The sequence below is a fragment of the Serinus canaria genome, chromosome 1, assembly GCF_022539315.1.
Source record: "Serinus canaria isolate serCan28SL12 chromosome 1, serCan2020, whole genome shotgun sequence".
Classification (NCBI taxonomy): domain Eukaryota; kingdom Metazoa; phylum Chordata; class Aves; order Passeriformes; family Fringillidae; genus Serinus; species Serinus canaria.
In genome coordinates, this window is record NC_066313.1 from 111,667,531 (window position 1) to 111,686,629 (window position 19,099).

At 43.9% G+C, this 19,099-nt stretch overlaps 1 protein-coding gene across 3 annotated transcripts in view; it reads left to right on the forward strand.

The window, feature by feature from the left end:
• Positions 1-19,099, forward strand: part of ERG (ETS transcription factor ERG) — a 144,858-nt gene that overhangs the window by 99,456 nt on the left and 26,303 nt on the right. For all 3 annotated transcript variants that reach the window (XM_018913384.3, XM_018913382.3, XM_009089550.4), the window contains one exon: positions 12,698-12,915. In XM_018913384.3, coding sequence (XP_018768929.1) covers positions 12,698-12,915 — 218 coding nt within the window. The remainder of the gene's footprint in view (positions 1-12,697; positions 12,916-19,099) is intronic.

The following is a 19,099-nucleotide window of genomic DNA, read 5'->3' on the forward strand; positions in this document are numbered from 1 at the left end:
CTCCTTCCTTTTTTTCTCTAGGTCCCCTGGCAGCATCACAACAGCTCCTCTGCCTCCCTCCAGCTCTTCCCCCAGCCCTCCTCCCCTTTCTCTCTCTCTCTCTCTCCCCTTAGTGTGGCACATTGTTCTGGGGAAATGGCTTGTTTGGAGTTCACACTTTGTTTTCCTGCTGTTTTTCTGGGAAGCTGGACGTGGCACGAAAGATATGGGAACAGCTTGTAGGAAATGGGTTTGTTTGGGGAAACAATAAAAGAGAAACAGCCTGCTTACCTCTCTAATTCTCCTGGATTTTGGGAGGCCTGGGTTACAGTATGTAAAGACATTTTTGAGGTCATTTTTCAATAAAGCCCAAAGAAAAGCAAATTAAAAAATATATTTTTAATGTATCTTAAGCTTTGCATCCACCCAGCTTCATTTCTTGTAGCAATGTGTGTTAAACACTTGTTAGTGAGGTGTGGAGAAAAACCACCTTAACAAACCATCTCAGAGGTTTCTGTATCTGTGGTAAATGCAGATCTCACAGTTCTGGACAGGAGATTCTCTTCATTTGCATTGATGTTCTCAGCTCACTTTTCCATCAATGGCAGCAGCTGATCTTTTTTGTCTTTCTGAAGCTGCTGTTGGTGTTGTTGCAAAAACCAGTCAATGTCAGAGCTGCAGGGTCTGGATTTTGGCTGATAACTTTGGTAATCACTAGTTTGGAAGAAATATTGCCACAGGGAAAAGCTGCAGGATTTTTCTTGCCACCACATCAAAGATATTGCCACATGCATTTTTCTTTTCTTCTTCACATGTAAAATTAAAAATGGGCCATGACCTGTTTCTGCTGTATATGAGATTCAGCAGAGAGCCACAAGCTCTTACAATCATAAAATTGTTTGAGTTGGAAGGTAAAGGTTAAATTTGTGAGGCAGATCCCTTAAAAAAGGGGAAAAAGAATGAAAGAGTTGAAAAATTTCTGAAGTAATTCAAAGTGATTTCAAAGATTTTATTTAGAAAGGCATTGCTTAAATAAAGTAGTAAGAACTTAGTTTAGAAGCAAAAGCACAGGTGTAAATGGGATCAGATTTTTTTATACTGTCACAAAGCAATTTGTTCTCTGTGTGTGTGTGAGAGAGTCTTTTTGGGATGGTTCTGTTTTGCTTTATTTGGGGACAAACAAAGAATGTTCACTTTGTGTGCCATAGGTATGAAACAACATTTTCTTCTGATCCATTGGTTTGGCTGCTTCTCTAAATGCAATATATCAAAAACAATATCAGTCTTTTGGACTGATTTTAGCTAATGTTTGAGCTAAAACAACAATATCCTTACTTTATGCTGGTTCAGCAGAGTAAATTAAATATCCTTGTAGAAAAGCAGGCACTTCACTTTATTGCTGTTTCACTAAACCCTCTCCTGTGTTTGCCCCCAAAGAAATGACTTAATGCTGTGACATTCAACCCTGTCTTAATTTCATTAGTCATTTTTTGTGTCAGATGACTAAAATAATGTGTGCAGAAGTATGAATCAAGATATTCATTATAAACAATTATAGGAAGGTATGCTGGGCTATACACTGCAAAGGTTATCGTGACAGGAAGTCATATTTTACATACACAGTGGGCATATTTGGAAAGTTCATTCTGAATTTAAAAGGATTACCCATCTGAGCAATAATCCATATGCTCCTGAAATGGGGAATACTATGAGAGGCATGCAGTAGTACATATGTAATTATCCAGTGTATACATGGGAGCTCCAGAGTAAAAGGTGTCTGAGGAAAAGGAAGGGAGAAAAACATAAACAATAGATTTTCTGCTCCAATCATGTGCAAAAATGGAGAGCACTGTTAACAGAGTAAATTTGTAAAAAACAATAAAAATTTTGGGTTAATTCCAGTTGTCTAATGTGGAGAAGTCAGTAAAATATACAGAATTATAGAATCATGGATTGGTTTGGGTTAGAAGGGACCTTAAAAATCATCTTTTTCCCACTCTCTGCTATGGGCAGGGACACCTTCCACTGTCCCAGGCTGCTCCAAGCCCCAATGTCCAACTTGGACTGGGACACTGCCAGGGATCCAGGGGCAGCCACAACTACTCTAGGCTGTACCAAGGCCTCCCCACCCTTCCAGGGAAGAATTACATCAAGACAAAACACACTTGGAAGTGAATAAAAACATCCATACAAACAAAGATGGCTTGAGCAGCATTGCCAGAAGCTTTCAAGCATGGATATTCACAAGATTTGAATGTGGTCAGTGCTCTCTAAATAGAAAAGTGAAAGTTCTAAATACATGTGAAGGTGAACACAGGTTTAGTTGAGGTGTTGGGGCTGGGTTGGACTCGATGATCTTGAAGGTCTCTTCCATCCAAATCATTCTGTGAATTCTGTGAATTCTGTGAACCATCTAAGATTCTCCAGCTGGTTGGACTTGCTCACCCACCCAGCAGACACCCTTTTGTTTTCCTGTGACTTCCTTGGGGTAGGGGATGTTTGCAGCTGAGACTGCCCCGTCAGTGCAGGTTTTCCAGCAGGAAGGTGAGTGACCCCCTGGTGACACAGCCACGCTCACCCTCGTGTGTGCACGTGCACAAACGCCACGCACAGACCCTGCAGGGAAGTGATGGGTCACAAGGAGCTCAGCTCGTGGCCTCCATCCAAGTGTTATTTCCCTCATGCTCTCAGGCATTCCTGAAAAAACGAGGCTTCGCTGGAAAGGAAACTGGTTTGGATGCAATTTTTTTCAGGTTTCCTCAGTGCAGTGGCTGTAAGAATCTCTTCATTCCTTCCCATACATTTTTAATCACTTTGCTGATGAACTTGTCCTTGGTACGTGCTCTGCTTTAGGGAAATTTTAATGCCTGAGTTATTTTTACTTTAAAATTTCCTTAGAGATTGAGGGTGGGATCCTCTAAAAATGTTCATGTGTACATATACTTATGAGTGTGTGTATAAAAATAAACAATTAAACAATTAATTAATTAAATAAATAAATAATTTAATAAACACTTTTAGATGTATGTAATATATATTACACATGTGTATATATGCATATATTACATGTATAAATATATATATGTAATAGATATATATACACATACATATATATGTATGTATATATATATGTATATATATATGTATATATAACATATATAAAATAGGAGTGTGTGATTATACATAAAATTTATCGGTGGTGGGTCAACCCACCAAAGTGAACAAATATTAAATGTAGCAGGACAAATTATAATTGTAATGCAAAATCTCATATTTTTCTTTAGACGGTAGGAGAAGAGTTGTAAATGTTACCATAACACTGGGCAGGTCTTTTGAATAAGGCTAAAAAATCATGTTAAATTTTTTTTAGTGAAGTTTCCAAACTTTATTGAGAGTAGTTACTGTGGATAAGGAAAAGCTTATTTCTTGAGGTAATTCAAGTAATTCTTGAAGAAAGCCCAGCTGAACTCCTGGGGCTGGCCAAGATGCAAAGGATTTTAAGAGGAATAAAACATGGATAAAACTGATGGTCTAGAATGGGATCAGTGCCTTGTTTTGGGCACTGGTTGGTCCCAAGACTCTATCCCAGGGTTCTTTCACAGTATTATTTTGATCTGTTAGCTCCTAGCAGGTGTGTGCAGCCTCAGTTCCCTTCCTGTCAGGCTCTAGGCCACTTTACAAACCTGCAGTCAGCTTTGCAAAACAAGTTTTTGCTGGAAAGGTTGCTGGAAAAACACTCAAGATGTTTGTATTTGTTAACAAAATAGAATATTGGCTGCTCCTTGATATATCTCCTATCTGAAAAGCAAAGTAGCAGCAACAGGCTAACCCTGGGCTGAGATAGGAATTAAAGGGTTCTACATCAAAGTTTTCCCAGTTTTCTAGGCATTTTGCAGGCCTAGAAATTAACAGCCAACCATGAAGGAGCAAAAAACTTTCAGCTTTCAAAGTTTATAATTGACAATACTCTCAAGATGAAAAGAAAGAGAAGTCTATTGTATTGACTGAAAAAAAAGTCATTCAAACTTCACTGCTCGAGCTCTTTCCATGGATGGAAGTGCTAAAATAGGCATACAAAGCTCCAGTTTCTTTAAAAATGCAATATATTGTATGCAATATACAATCTGCAGGATATATTTGTATTGTTTCCAGCCCTGGTGATTTCAGGTTGACATAACCATTCAGGAATATGCATTCTGATCATTGTGCTGCTGCAACCCTGCACCCTCTTCCTTCAGCTCATGGTGAAGCTGATAAAAACTGGTGCTGCCTCAATGTTTTAAATAATTTTCCAGCACTTTGCTCATGCAGGAGGAGACTTTTGAGGTCCCCTTTCACTCAGGAGCCTGCTGCATTTCTCTGGTCATTGTGAATGGGCAGAGCAGCTTCCAAGCAGCTTGGAGCCCACTCAGGTGTTGAGATGGGCTGAAATAGCTGCAGGGTGGAAGTTTTCATCTCTGTGGCATCTATAAGAGTTTTCTACTTCTATATATTAAATATTGGCTTGGTGTTAAAGCTATTTATTTGCACTTCGCTGATAGAGAAAAACTGCAGGTGAAATAATTAATTGTGAAATGGCAACTCTTTAATTCAGGTGCTTGTACCTGCTCTGGAAAGGGCTCTACTCAATGTGATAATTTTAATGTGTGAAATGCAGCACACAGCTTGGCATGAGGGAGAAGTGTTTTCTAACACTGATGTTGAGTATTTTTGATCAAAGTTTCACCATCTGCAATAACAGAATTGTGATTTTTTATTTTTGAACCCCTTGCAGACGTGGAGTTGAATGGCTCAGCCTGCAAATATTACCTTCTGGTTTGCTGACATTTGAGGAATGACAGTTTATTAGAAATTGTGATAAGGCACCAGGGTCTGCATTTGAATTTATAGTATTTCAGAGTTTGTTCATTAAGACACAAAATATTGAGCCTTTGGGCTTAGCCACGAGGCCTCTGCCCACGTTAGCGGTGGAGTCAGAGTTACGCAAAGAGGCCTGCAGGACCAGGCCTCAAACATCTGCTGCCGTTTCCCAGAAATTAATCCAGCCTGCAATTCCATAACATCGCTTTGATGGATGCTTGATTATTCCTATTTTCAAGTGGGCCTCCAAACATCCTTGTATTTTTCTCAGCAAGAGGTGAGGAGAGCTGATAAGTGGCAGCACCGGGCCTGTGTTTGGATTAACGCGGAGTCTCCGAGTGCTCCCTGAAAGGAGCTGGAGGATGTTGGCTGAGCTGGCAATCAGATTCTCATGGGTGGAGGTGAGGACAACATCTGTCTTTCCTATCTTGTACTTGCCAAGGCTTTTGTTGTTCCTGAACTCTCCTCATGAATATAATATGCGGGTTTTTGTCTGATCTAATGAATCCAAGACTCGGAGATTTAGAAGGAAAACATATTCCAGATGTGCGTTGCAATTCCTGACTCAGGTGACTGCATTTTAAGCAGTAACCTTTTCCAGTATGTTCCCCACACCATATTGAATATCCCCCTTCTGCAAACGGTCAGGAGAGGCTTGTACAAGCATCATGATTAATAAGCTACAGCAAGGCTAAAACATCAATCATTTGCCTTTTGTTTCACCCGACTGCTGCTGGATGCAATGAATCCAAGGCTCAAAGGCTTGGCTTTGCAGCAGGGCTGCAAATTTTGGCTCTTGAGGCAGTTCAACCCCAGCTTGTTTCCTCGTGCAGTGGTGCCTGTTGCAGACGTGAGCAGTCTCAGACTGGAGGAGAGTTCCCACTGCTCGGGGAGGTTCTGGTGTCCAGCCTCCCCGTGCTCTCTGCTCCTGCCTGGAAATGACATTCCTGGCCTGTTTTAATTAGGTTTTCACTCCAGATGAGCAGCTTCCTAGAGCATCAGGAGATGCAGTCTGAGGGAGGATAGGGTAGGAGAGCAGCAAGCAAGACGAGTGACTTGCTCAAATCTTGTGTCCTGTGTAGTCTCCTCCACACTCTCACCCGTCCTTTCTTTCAGTAACAGCTGTAATTCAATTTACAAACCTTCAACATCCAATGCTATCAGGTATACAAGGGATACCAAGAGCACTAAAGCATGGAAACACTTAAGGAGCTAATTGCATGGCCTTGATGAGAACAATCTTCCCTCAGAAAATGCAGGTCCTCTCCAAATGTGACTGTTTATTAGAAAGTTTCAACATCTGCAAAACACTCGCTGGTGTGTTACAATTAATCCTCATAATAAACAGTTTGGTGAAAGTTTTTGTATAACAGCTTTTGGTCTAATTTAGAATGAAAATAAGTTGCAGTATGTCAGAATTCTTTTTAGAACAGAGAGGTTTTATCTGCCCAACTGTAGACATCTGAGAAGAGATAAGAAACAGCTTGTACCTGAATGGATTGTGGCTGTGGAGAGGTCAAAGCTTGTGCTTACCTATGTGTTATCATAAAATCAGATTAGAAAAGCAAAATGCGTTTACATCGATGAGGAGAAATACTGTAAAACTGGTGTCAAAAATAGATTGTATAAATGCAATGCATGTGGCAAAGTTAATTAAAAGTTCTTTATTGCAGTGCTGTTGTAAGCCAAGGATAACAGGTCCTTTTGGGAGTCTAGGAATGCTGTCTGAAGAAGCAAAAACTGCATTTTGTTTCTATAGCATCTCAGTGTACAATGAGCAGTTTTGCTGTCTTTGTGTCATTCATCCTCCTCCTTGGGTGAAGTTCTTGCCCAGCCCCATTCAACCTGGCCTTGGACACTTCCAGGGATGGAGAATCCACAGTTTATCTGGGCAGCCTGTCCCAGGACCTCACCACCCTCACAGCCAAGGATTTCTCCCTAAAATATAATATGCACCTGCCCTCCTGCAGTTTAAAACCATTGCTCATGAAAAAAAAAAAAACAAAACCCCAAAGAGTTCACAGTTTAAAACCATTGTCCATTCTAACCCCTGGGTTGGAGTGGCCTCCAAAGCCCTTTAAAATCCTGCTGCTGCGTTTATTCCTCAATATCCCTCATCCCAAGCAAATTCTGCTGCTCAACCACACACCTTATTGTCTTGTGTAGCCATTTCTTAAGTCTGATCAGACTTTAGAGGAAAAAAAAAAAAGTCTTTGTCCTTAGTTCCTGACATTGCATTTAAAGGAGGGGGCAGCTTGCATGTGCTTCTCATGATGGGAACTACTTCAATCACATTTCCTGTAACTTCATGTTTCTAGGCCAAGTAATCTTGCATTTGATTAAGTAAACACCTTTGTCCTAATGACTTTATGCCTACTTTGAAGGCGTTGCTGTACCTATTGTTCTACAGATTTGTCAGTCTGTTATTCTTTTTCCTTTTTTTAAACTTATCAGTGAAGTGTAAGTCAAAACCAAATAGAGAAATCATTTTGTTCTTTTATCATTAGTACAGAAAGTCCAAAGGAGAAACCAGGTTGGGCATAGTACAAGCAATTAAAATATAAAAAGAATATAATGAAGGAACACAAGCTTGTACAGGTTTTGTAGTTGTTGTTTTTTTTTCTGTGATGTCATAAGAGGAAATATGTGGAGAAAGGAAGATGAAATAAAGAATATTCATATTCAATATTGACCTCAGATATCAACAGCTCTGCTTCACAGATTTGCATGAAGGACCCTTCCCACCTTCTCCTCTCAGCTCCATGTGTTCTTTTCTTCATTTCCCTTTACTCCAGACATTAATTACTAGAAATTAAAGGCCTCATTTCTGAGATGTCATGAGAATATGTTGCATCATGTGAAATTCAGGAAGATGACCCATTCACTGCTAAAATTATTGTCAAAAAGTTACAAACCTTTGCAAAACTGAAAGAAGCCTGTAATGCATCTATTTTGTAATAATTATTAATGTTTACATTTCTTAATCCCACTTATGGCTTGATGTTACCAAACTGCTCCAGAGACAGCATTAATATGGATGAGAAAAAGAGATTAACATGTAAATGAGTAATGCAAAGCATTTACTAGGAATAGCACTGGCATCCATATGTAATAAAACCTTGCCAAACATTGTCAGTATTAATAGCTTTGTTTACATTTCTACGTGGCCAGACCATGCCGCTATTTTTTTCATGATGGCGAGTTCTGACAATTTTTATATTAGATTTGGTCCAGGAGCTTGCATTTGCAATTATAACACAAAACAGATTTTGAAGTCCCTGTATTTAGGAAAGAAATAACCCACACTGCTTTCTGTCAGCTGTTCCAGGACAGCAGCTTGCTGTTGGAGCATTCCTTTCACAGCTCACACTTTGGGGATACCAAGTCATGCCCATTATCAGAAATTCCTGTATGTCTGAGAAATGCTTCCTATTCCTGGGTGCTATTTCTGTGCTTTTCCCCAGGATGAGATTCAGGACTGGTTCTGTCAGGTTGAGTTCTGTTGTTCAGCATCCCTGGGTCTTGAAAGGTCAGTGGATTCAGAAAAGCCTGGGCCAAAAATCCTCACTTTTTAAGTGGTTTAAGTTGATCCCAGGGCTGGAGCCCCTCTGGAGCCAGGCTGGGAGAGCTGGAGGTGCTCACCTGGAGAGGAGAAGGCTCCAGGGAGAGCTCAGAGCCCTTCCAGGGCCTGAAGGGGCTCCAGGAGAGCTCAGAGGGACTGGGGACAAGGCTTGGAGGGACAGGACACAGGGAACGGCTCCCAGTGCCAGAGGGCAGGGCTGGATGGGATCTTGGCAATGAGGAATTGTTCCCTGGCAGGGTGGGCAGGGCTGGGATGGAATTCCCAGAGCAGCTGGGGCTGCCCCTGGATCCCTGGCAGTGCCCAAGGCCAGGCTGGACACTGGGGCTGGGAGCAGCCTGGCATAGTGGGAGGTGCCATGGCAGGGGTGGGATGAAGTGTTCTTCCAACCCAAACCATTCTTTGATTCTCTGATTTAAGATTACTGAGAGGAAGAAGAGGCTGAAGAGGACCTGAGGCTGATTCCAGCATGGGCCACATTCTTTAGTTGTGCTGACTCCTCAACATCTTGCACAGGCTTTGATGGCCAGGGCAGCTTTTGTCACCCAGGGAGGGGAGATCCCTGTCCTGCTGTCCTTCCAGACAAGCCACCAAGACCAGGGAGGGTGAATGTCAGAGGATGTTGTGGAGTGCACATTACTGAGCCTCCACACAAGGCCTGACCACAGCACACAAAGCTGGCAGGAGCTCAGTGGTTCCTGCAGAGCCTTCCCAGACCTGTCAGCGAGCACTAACTGATAACCAGCAGGATGGATACAGATGAGTGCTATTAAACCACAGCTAAACTCAGGCTCAGCTTGCTTTCCTCAGGAATTTTCCTCTGAAACAAGTTGAAGTCTGTCTCTTGGGCTCATTCATGTTTGTCTTGTTTTGTGTCCATAGTTGTAGATATTCATGCAGCCCTAATTGGGTTTGTATTTCCAGCATCTACTGTGCTCATCCGGAAATTTAAATGCTTGCATTTTCCCTCTTCAGGCAACATAATGGACACCCATAGTACAGGCAGTGTTTGTTGTCATTAGTAATGCCAATAAATAGAAAACCTTTTTTTCCTTGTTGTTCTTTATATTTATACTTACCCTAAATATCCATAAATTAACTTATATTAGGTGGAGTAATTTTTAATAGGAACCAGAAAAATTTGCTTTGTGTCACTTCTGTGGGGGAGGATGAGAAATAAATCCACTCTATAGTGCTTGATGCCTGTTTTGAAAAGGTCCATTAGTAAATGGTTTACAGGGTTAACTAATGTTTTACTTGCAATCTGTATCAGCTTTCTCCTGTACAATTCATATTTTAGTGTATTTACTGGAGCTGACTCTTTCAAAATTAACATTTTGTTTTGTGTTTTTCATCTCATGGATTGGGGCAGAAAAGAAGGAACTGTGCATTCAGTAGTGTCAGGCATGGGATGCACTGTGATCATCTGGCCAGGCTGTGTTTGTGCACACGTATATATTTAATTTTGGGGAGGTATTTCATGAAAAAATCTCATGGACTGCTGAAAAAGAACTCTTTATTTTCCTTCCAGTGTAACATCTTCTTTCTTTAGTTCTTGTTAGGTCATCCCTGCTATTTTATTATCTAAGCACATCAAATTCCCTGCTGTCTCTCAGCGGAGCCAGGGAAGAATCCCTGGGGAGCAAGGGACCAGTGGCCATCTCCCCCCACACCTCCTTGGTCTGCAGGTTTTCTCAGAAAAGGCTCTTCAGAAAAGCTTCAGACCACCAACAGCAAAGGTTTTCGGCATGAGAGGCATGACAAAAAGGGGAGGTGTTTGTCCTGGCATCCTTTTTGTCTCACAGAACCAAAGAGGCAGAGGTGGCTGGTTGCAGGTTGGTGGGAGAGTGTGCAGAACACAGAAGGAAGGGTGGTGACTGAGAAGTCACTGATGGCAGCATAGTGGTGATCTTTACACTCAGGTGACATCTGAAAATCAGCAGTAAAAAGGTGCAGATCACTGCCTGAACTCTGTGTTAGTGTCAGTAATTCAGTCATGAGTCTCAAGGTGCTTGGAGGGCCTGAGATCCCACTCCCCAAGCCCTGGGATTAAGGGGTGGTCTCAGTTTTCACAGGCAGTAAGAGGCTGGAAGTGATGTCCTCACCTTTGCAACTGCAGAGCAAACTATGAATGTGCAGAGTGCACCCCAAGGGCTCACAAACCGGGTGGATAAAAAGGAGGAATGTAGAATCACAGAGCAGAAACTCACCAGGATGAAGTCCAACTCTTCCCCCTGCATAGAACATCTGCAAAGGTCACACCATGGGTCTTCAAATGAACAAACACTGATTGTTAGGGCAGCATGTGACTCTTCCAGCAGCCAGGGAGGGTGGGAGCCCGCAGACAACCCCCCACCCTCCCAGATCTGGGGAACTCCCATCCCTTTTCTCTCTCCCTTCTCCTCTGCCGACAGGACCTCGTTTCTGGCTGTCAGAAGCAGATCTGGCAGGAGCACAGCCCACCCACATTGCCTCACACAGCTCCCTGCCCTGAGTCTGGCTCAGAATTCCCCTCATTCCCTGATCCTTGGCCCCCAAACTCGCAGCCATGTCCAGCTGGCCCAGCCTCCCCCTCAGCTTCCATCAGCCCCTGGGCTCACACGGAGCCTCCTCGCTGGCCCAGGGCTAGGGATTGTCCCACAGTGGCAGGAAGGAGGTGCTGGGCTGCATCCCTGCTCCATTCCATGCCAGGATTGCAGGATGGAGTCACACAGTGGGGATTGTCCCCACAAGCCAGGGAGGAGGTGCTGGGCTGCACCCCTGCCCCATTCTGTGCCACATGGCCAGGATGGCAGGATGGAGTCACACAGTGGGGATTGTCCCCACAAGCCAGGGAGGAGGTGCTGGGCTGCACCCCTGCCCCATTCTGTGCCACATGGCCAGGATGGCAGGATGGAGTCACACAGGAGGCCACTGTCCTTTCAGAGTCACCAAGGCTGGAAATGTCCTCCCAGCCCATCGAGCCCAAGCTGTGCCTGATGCCCACTCTGTCACTGAGTGCCACATCCAGGTGCTCCTTGGACACATTCAGGGATGGGGACTCCAGCACCTCCCTGGGCAGCCCCTTCCAGTGCTTGAATTTGCACCCTTATGCACCCCCCAAAGTGAGCCCTGGAGAAGGTGGATTTCCTCAGAATTCTGCTTTTGGGTGGTGCCCCCTGGGCCTGTGCACTGCTGGAGGACAGCAGGAGTGTGGCAGCCTAGACCTGCTCTCGTGCCTGGGGAGTCTCATCTCAGGTGGGGAGTGTCCCTTCAGGAGTTTCAGCTCTTCCCACACTTCTTGATGGAGATGGACGTGGTGGTGACAGGCACTGCCTCACTCACCAGATTCAACTCCAGATAGCTCAGGGAAGGAATTGGTGCCAGTAGGAATGCTTGGCAGTGGGAATAGAGGGTCACTGTCCCTCCTTCTGGTGTCTGTCTGGCCTCCAGACAGATGTGATGGCACTGAGGGACCTGCTGGGCCCTGCTGCACTCAGCCATAACCCGTGTGCTACCATGAGGAGGGTGGGAAGCCCTTCCCACAGCTCCAGAGTGGGGTTTCCACCAGGAAGAGTTGCCATGAGAGGGAGGGGAATGGCTGGTGGGCATGGTGTCTCTGGATTAGAGGTTTTGCCCAGATCTCTTGGCTCCTGGTCCAGAAAAGACTTGGCTGGGTCCCTGAGGAAGGAAGGGAGGATCCCAGGGGGTCAGCAGGGCCTGGCTTTTGGTTGCTCCTCATAGAGCCAGCAATTTTTGCTGCATTCAGCATATCTCACCCTTTGTATCTCTGCTGAGACCCCACAGATCTGGGCTGTGCTGCCCAAACTGCCCTCTCCCCTGTTCCCAAGGTTTGGTAGTGTTTCTGCTTCTGCCCAGCTGCACTGGGAGGGTCTCCCAGGGAGAGATTCCCCTGTCCTCCTGTCATTTGCTGACAACATCTGTCCCCATGGGTCCTCACTTCAGCTAACAGTGCTGTGCCTAAAAACTAATAGAACAAAACTGAATCATTAGGTTGGAAGAGACCTTCAAGACCATTGAGTCCAACCCAGCCCCAACAGCCCAACTGAGCCCTGGCACCCAGTGCCACATCCAGACTTTGCTAAACACACCCAGGGATGGGGACTCCACCACCTCCCATTCCATATCTTTATCACTCTTTCTGTAAGAAACTTTTTCCTAACACCCAACCTAATTTTTCCTTGATGCATGAGACTGTTCCCCTCCCTGTGAGATGGACAAGCCCTTTTTCCCTGGGGAGCACTGTGCTGGCTGCCCTGACCTGTCTCTGGTTTGCAGGAAGCGTTATCGGTGGTGAGCGAAGACCAGTCCCTGTTCGAGTGTGCCTACGGATCACCCCACCTCACCAAGACAGAGATGACAGCCTCCTCCTCCAGTGAATATGGGCAGACCTCCAAGATGAGCCCACGTGTCCCCCAGCAGGACTGGTTGTCACAGCCCCCAGCCAGAGTCACCATCAAGATGGAGTGTAACCCCAACCAGGTTAACGGGTCAAGGTAAGGAGGCTGGGGGTAGCTCAAGGAACATTTTTGTGGTGGGTGTGGCTCAGTTGTCTAAATCTGTGAATTTAGCACCATTTTAGGTGCCTCAGGATGTTGCACCTGGCTGCTGCTGCCATCCCTGGAGGCTCCAGGTTGCCCTACCTTGACCTGCCAGCCATGTTCAGGTGTTACCAGAGGGTCTAAAGTGGTGCTACAGGCACAGACTTCTCATGAGCTTGTGCAATGCCTTTCCTCTGACTGCTGATAAAATTTGGATGTGAATTTGCTTTGCACACCAGGTGAAAGAGCACATATTAAAGTTAATAAAAGGGGGATTTGCTGTGGCCTGGAGCAGCACCATTGATCCATCAGAGGGTGTGGTGTGTGTGATCTAACACTCCATGGAAGCTGTCAAATCCAGCAATTTGGGCAGTTGTCTTTGCTCCAAAGATAACCAAACACTGGAAGTAAAATCTTGTAATGGCAGAGACAGTGAACTGCTGATCTTTCCTTTTGTAGTCACTGTAAACATAATGCCAAAAAAAGTAGAGCTGGGTTTAGGAACTCATGCTGAAAAAACAACATAAATATGGAGGCAGGCAGGAGAGTAGAAAGGAACAGAAAAATAAATAACTCAACAGGCAGCAGCCACAGAGTGTCTGTGTATTGACTGTTGCCTCAGGACATTTTTGGGGGAATGTCACTATAAAGAAGACTTGTGTCAATTAGGCTGCAAAGATATTGCAGTGGATTTTTGGATATTGACTGGTGGCTTTCCCAAGCTTAGGATCACCCTGTGAGACCTGTGAAGAAACACAGTGAAGATTTTTTTTTTTTTTTTTTTTAAGGAAGCTATCCAAACAAGTGCTTTCCTGTTTAAAATGCCTGACTGTCAAAACAGTTTTCCTTTGGTGTTGCTGGAGGGCAAAGGTCCAGAAGAGTCAGTTGCTGACAATTGTTGGTGATGTACCAGTGGAGCCTGTACTTCACATCTCCCTGTCACAAACACCTGTGCTGTGTTTTAATCTCATCTCCCAGGGTCAGTTGTTCAGGAAAACCTCAGCCCTGGGCTCTGTGGTTGCTGTTCACACTTGCTGTGCTGATGTGATGAGCACCACAAGCAGGACAAAGTGGTCTGCCAGCTTATCACACCTCCCCTGTTCTGTGGTGAGGATGGGAATTGAGCTGAAGTCAAATCAGGATTTCCAGTGAGCAGTCAAAGATTTGAGATACATAGAAATAAATGGTGAGCTGAAGTTACCAAGAATTAGAGGAAGTTTTCTTGTAAGGCTGCTTATTCAGAAGTTCAGATGTCTTTATTCCAGTGTCTTTTTAATTTATGTTTTTTTTGTGCCAAGCAAATGCCCAGGTGTAATCATAAATGGTGTATTGATTCAAAATCAGTCTTACCTGCTACCTGAAATTGCCTCTGAAGTATTTGTGCTGGCATTTCTGTAAGAGGACTGATCACAGTTTCCCTCAGTGTAAATTCCATAAAGTGCATTAGAGTAGATAATCAGAGTTAATTGTTGCTGAGAGGTTTAGGTTGGATTTTAGGGAAAGGTTCTTCCCCCAGAGGGTGCTGGCACTGCCCAGGCTCCTCAGGGAATGGGCACAGCCCCGAGGCTGCCAGAGCTCCTTTGGACAGCATTGCCAGGGATGCCCAGGGTGGGATTTTGAGGGGTCTGGGCTGGGCCAGGGCTGGCACTGGATGATCTCTGTGGGTCCCTTCCCACTCAGGATATTCCATTATTCTATATTTTCTCCTTCTTTTTGCTATTTTCTATTAGCATGTGCACAGACTGAAGCACTCAGGGCAATGCTGTGGCTCCCTGCACAGGAGGTGGCTGCAGTTTCAGCTGCCAGAGTTCCCCTTTGTGGATAGAGGTGCTTGCATTTCCTTCAGAGCTGTCTGCACTATCCTCATGAAATGCTTGTGCTTGTGGGGAGGGACAGGACCCAGGGAATGGCTTCAAACTGACACAGGGCAGGGCTGGGTGGCATCTTGGCAATGAGGAATTGTTTCCTGGCAGGGTGGGAAGGGGCTGAAATGGAATTCCCAGAGCAGCTGGGGCTGCTCCTGGATCCCTGGCAGTGCCCAAGGCCAGGTTGGACATTGGGGCTTGGAGCAGCCTGGCACAGTGGAAGGTGTTTGTTTATTAATCTTGAATTTTTTTACAGCCTTCCCTGTTGAAAGATCAGTGCAGAGTTCCTAAATGGAGATGGCAAGGAAAATTCATACTTCAGTACATTTATTAAGGCATGACTTGCTGAAAAAGAAAAAAAAAAAGAAAAAAAAAAAAAGAAAAAAAAATCACTTAAAAGCTACAAAAAAAAAAAAAAAGATTAGCAGAAGAGCAAAAAAATATTGCATGCTCAGACTATACACAAAAATATTTTTAAAAAGATTTAGAGAAGTTTTATTTTATAGGGCCTAACTCAGGCCTGAAAAAATAGGTCTTAATACTACACTTTTAATGGAGAACTAACACTGCCAATCAACAAAAATAAATATGTTGTGGCATTTCTACATCTCACATACATGTATGTAATATGTCATGTTATTACACTCTGGGAATTGAAACATGGTTTTCCTGCCAGTTTTAGAGAAAACAAAGTAGGAATCAGATTGTGCTACCCTGCCTTTCTGTAAGTTACTTTGCATTTTCTATTCTGCAGAAGCCTTCCCCACTCTCTTCTTTTGCAATCCATTAACTTTTTTCCTTAAATGATAATATTAAATGATCATATTTCCTCACTTGTTAAAATTCTTTGTATGTTCAATATTACCACAAACAGTACCTGGAGTGCTTGGAGCTGCATTTCATTTTTTATTAAAACTGTACCTGCTCTGTTTAGACCCATTCTAAAATCTGAGTTGTCCCAGAGGAGGCTAAAATACATCCCCACATTTCAGAGCCGTGCAAGTGCTGCCCTGAGGTTCTCTAGGGTATCCTCTGTCCTCCCACATGGGCACCTGGATCTGAGTAATTCAGGATGCAAAGTAGGGAATGAGATCCCACAAAGTGGGGGCCAGGGAGAAGTCAACACTGCAGTTTTTTGCTGTCCAGCTCTCCCTGTGTCAGAACTTCCTGGCCATATATTCTCTTCTTTGGAGGGGGGTATAAACTTTTGGGAGCATATTGAACCCCTCAGACATCCCCAGTTTAGCACCCACTCAGAGAAGGAATGTGCCCCCTCTGCTAGGGCTTACCCCAGACATACTTTGGGTGTAATTGCCCTACATTAAACTCCAAAAGTTAACAGTCTCAGAGCTGGCATTCCTGTGAATACCAGAGAAATGACATTAGAATGAAATTAAAGGGTTATTTTCAGTGCTGCACAGGGATTAGCTACCCACTTTTCTTTAACCATAACAGTATTTTTCAAGATAAACCCTGCAGCCCAGCACCACAAAATACAGCCTGGGGGCTTACCTTAAATTAAATAAAGCAAGGAAAGTTTAAATTAAAGCTATCATTTACCTGGCTGGTTTTGCATGTATAATACAGGTGGTATCAAATTGACTTTCTCGAAGTACAATAATTCTGTTCCTTCCAGGTACATAAATCTAATGAGACCTTTTGTGCTACACTACAGTCAATCTTTCACCTGAATGTAACAATCCTGTTTCCTGTTATTTATTGCTCCTGGGTCAGGCCAAAAAGATTCACCCTGTAGTATAAATCTGGAGGTTGCATATGCCACACTGGTACTTTGCTGTTTATTGTTCTTTATGTATTCCATCAAATTAGGCATGAGCAATTCTACCACAATGAGTGCAATTCATGTCATGCATTTAGGGAGAAATTCACTCTGTGGAAATGCTCTCATGAGGCTCTGGGTACTGCTTAAACAACATTTATAAATCCATGGATTTCCCAGTGGTCTTGGAATACACTCACCCACGGGGCTTTGCCGTGCCCATGGGTGGGACTACACAAAGGTAGCTTGGAATAATGACATTTGCTGTAGGTAATCCATCTTTTTCAGGCAGGCTGGAGTGGAACACAGAGTCTTATTCAGGCCACAGATAAATTTCTCTTGCCATGAGCAGCGTGATGATTTCACTGAAGAAGTATTTTGAAAGTTAACTGCAGTGAAAGCACAGCAGAAGCTTTCCAACATCAGCTTGGCTGATAGAGAAGTTGTAAAGAAATGCCAGAAATAATTAGTTGTCCTTAGGATTTAATCATGTGCAAAATGTTGATTTAAGTGCTACCAGTTGTTGCTTGAAAACCATTTGAGAATGAAATTATCACTTAATACATCTTTTGTGCTGGCTCTTTTGGGAAATACCATTTTTCTTTGCATGTAACTGCCTGAATTTTCATCAAAGAGCCTCTGTACTCTCCAGGTTCAGAATGTCTGACACACTGGAGGACTTTTCAGAGTCCAGGGTGAACTTGAGTTTCTTTGCTGGTGATTTTTTTTCTTTTTCCCTTGATGTAAAGTCTCCTAAGGAGTAGATTCTTTATGCTATACAAGTCAGCAAATTGGAATGGGGAGCCCTTGAGGCACTTTGTTCCATCAGGATGTGTGACAGCTGCTGTGCCCAGGCACTGGGGAGGGAGAATCCATCCATGTGGAGCTCTGTATTCCAACAACTCCAGCTGCTCCCAGGATCCAGGCTGGCAGGCTTTAAGCTGTAGGAGGCACCTCTGCATCATGGTGTGATGCTGGTGGATTTAATTAGAGCATTTAAACAGCTCCACAGAATCACTGAATTGTGGAATTGTGGGGTTTGGAAAGCACCTCTGGAGATCATTCTTGTTGCCAAGGCAGGGTCACCTGGATCAGGAGATTCAGGAACACATCCAGGTGGGTTTGGAATGTCCCCAGAGAGGGAGACTCCTTGTTCTCCCTGTGCAGCAGTTCCAGAGCTCTGCCACCACAAAGTAAAGAAATTCTCCCTGCCGTTGGGGTGGAACTTCTTGGGGTTCCATTTACGGCCATCACTCTTCATCCTCCCACTGAAAATTCTGTCCCCATCCTCTGGCCCCACCTGGTGAGTGTCCTCCCCAGAGAGGGAGACTCTTTGTTCTCCCTGTGCAGCAGTTCCAGTGCTCTACCACCACAAAGTAAAGAAATTCTTCCTCCTGTTGAGGTTGAACTTCTTGTGGTTCCATTTACAGCCACTGCTCCTCATCCTCTCACTGAAAATTCTGTCCCCATCTTCTGGCCCCACCTGGTGAGTGTCCAGGACTTGGAGGGACAGGGCTGGTGTGTCCACCCCCCTGACATCACTTGTTTGCCCAAGGCTTTTTCCAGCCCTGGAGCACAACCCCACAGTGAGGGCACGGTGCCACATCCCCTCCACAGCTGGTGGCACACCACTGGCATCCAGCCTGGCATTCCTGAGGAACTTGAGCTCAGACCAAACAATAAGCCTGGCCCAAAGCCCCCAACAGGCTATGGGATTCTGTCTCCAGTGGTGCCATGATGATTTTTGTTACCTTTTCTTTTTATCTACCTTTTATATATTCTCGATACCCTTAATATACATACTTGTAATTCTTTAAAGCTAGTATCTTAACAAAATCCTAATATTCTACTAAGCCAAAAAACCAAACATCCTAAAAACTTCACAATTAAAAACCAAAAAACCTTACATTGTCTTAAAAAACCAAAGCCCCCTCTAAAACATATAATATGAAGTAAAATAAGGCCTATCTTAAAAAATTCTTTAAAATAGAAAAATGTCATGCTATCCATTTAAACCTGTAATTAAAACATCTTCGTTAAATATGCCAATTTACAAAATCTATAAAATTGTATATGCACTCTATGATATATATACATTTCAGATATTCCACCTTAACTAATTATTACACCATAAAAATCCTTGATAAATACCAAAATAAAAACCCTTTATCCCTTAACCATATCTAACTCTTCGTACTAAAACCAAAGAAAAGGCATCACCAGCAGAGTCAGCCCTACTGCAGTCCAGGGCAGAGCTGGGAGATCTGTCCTAAGAGGATGATTCTCCTTGTTGGAGCTGCCTGTGTAAAATATTATTAATTTTGGGTAAGAAGACATGGATTATCTCAGACTGATAATCCTTTTTCCCACTGACTGGGTGGTTGGTGGACTGGCTGCCTACCAAGCTGGAAGAATGGCAAAGTCAGGATGTGTGACTGCTTCAAGAAGCTCCTCTTTGCTCTGAAAATCCACCAGCTTAACTTGAGCACTTGCA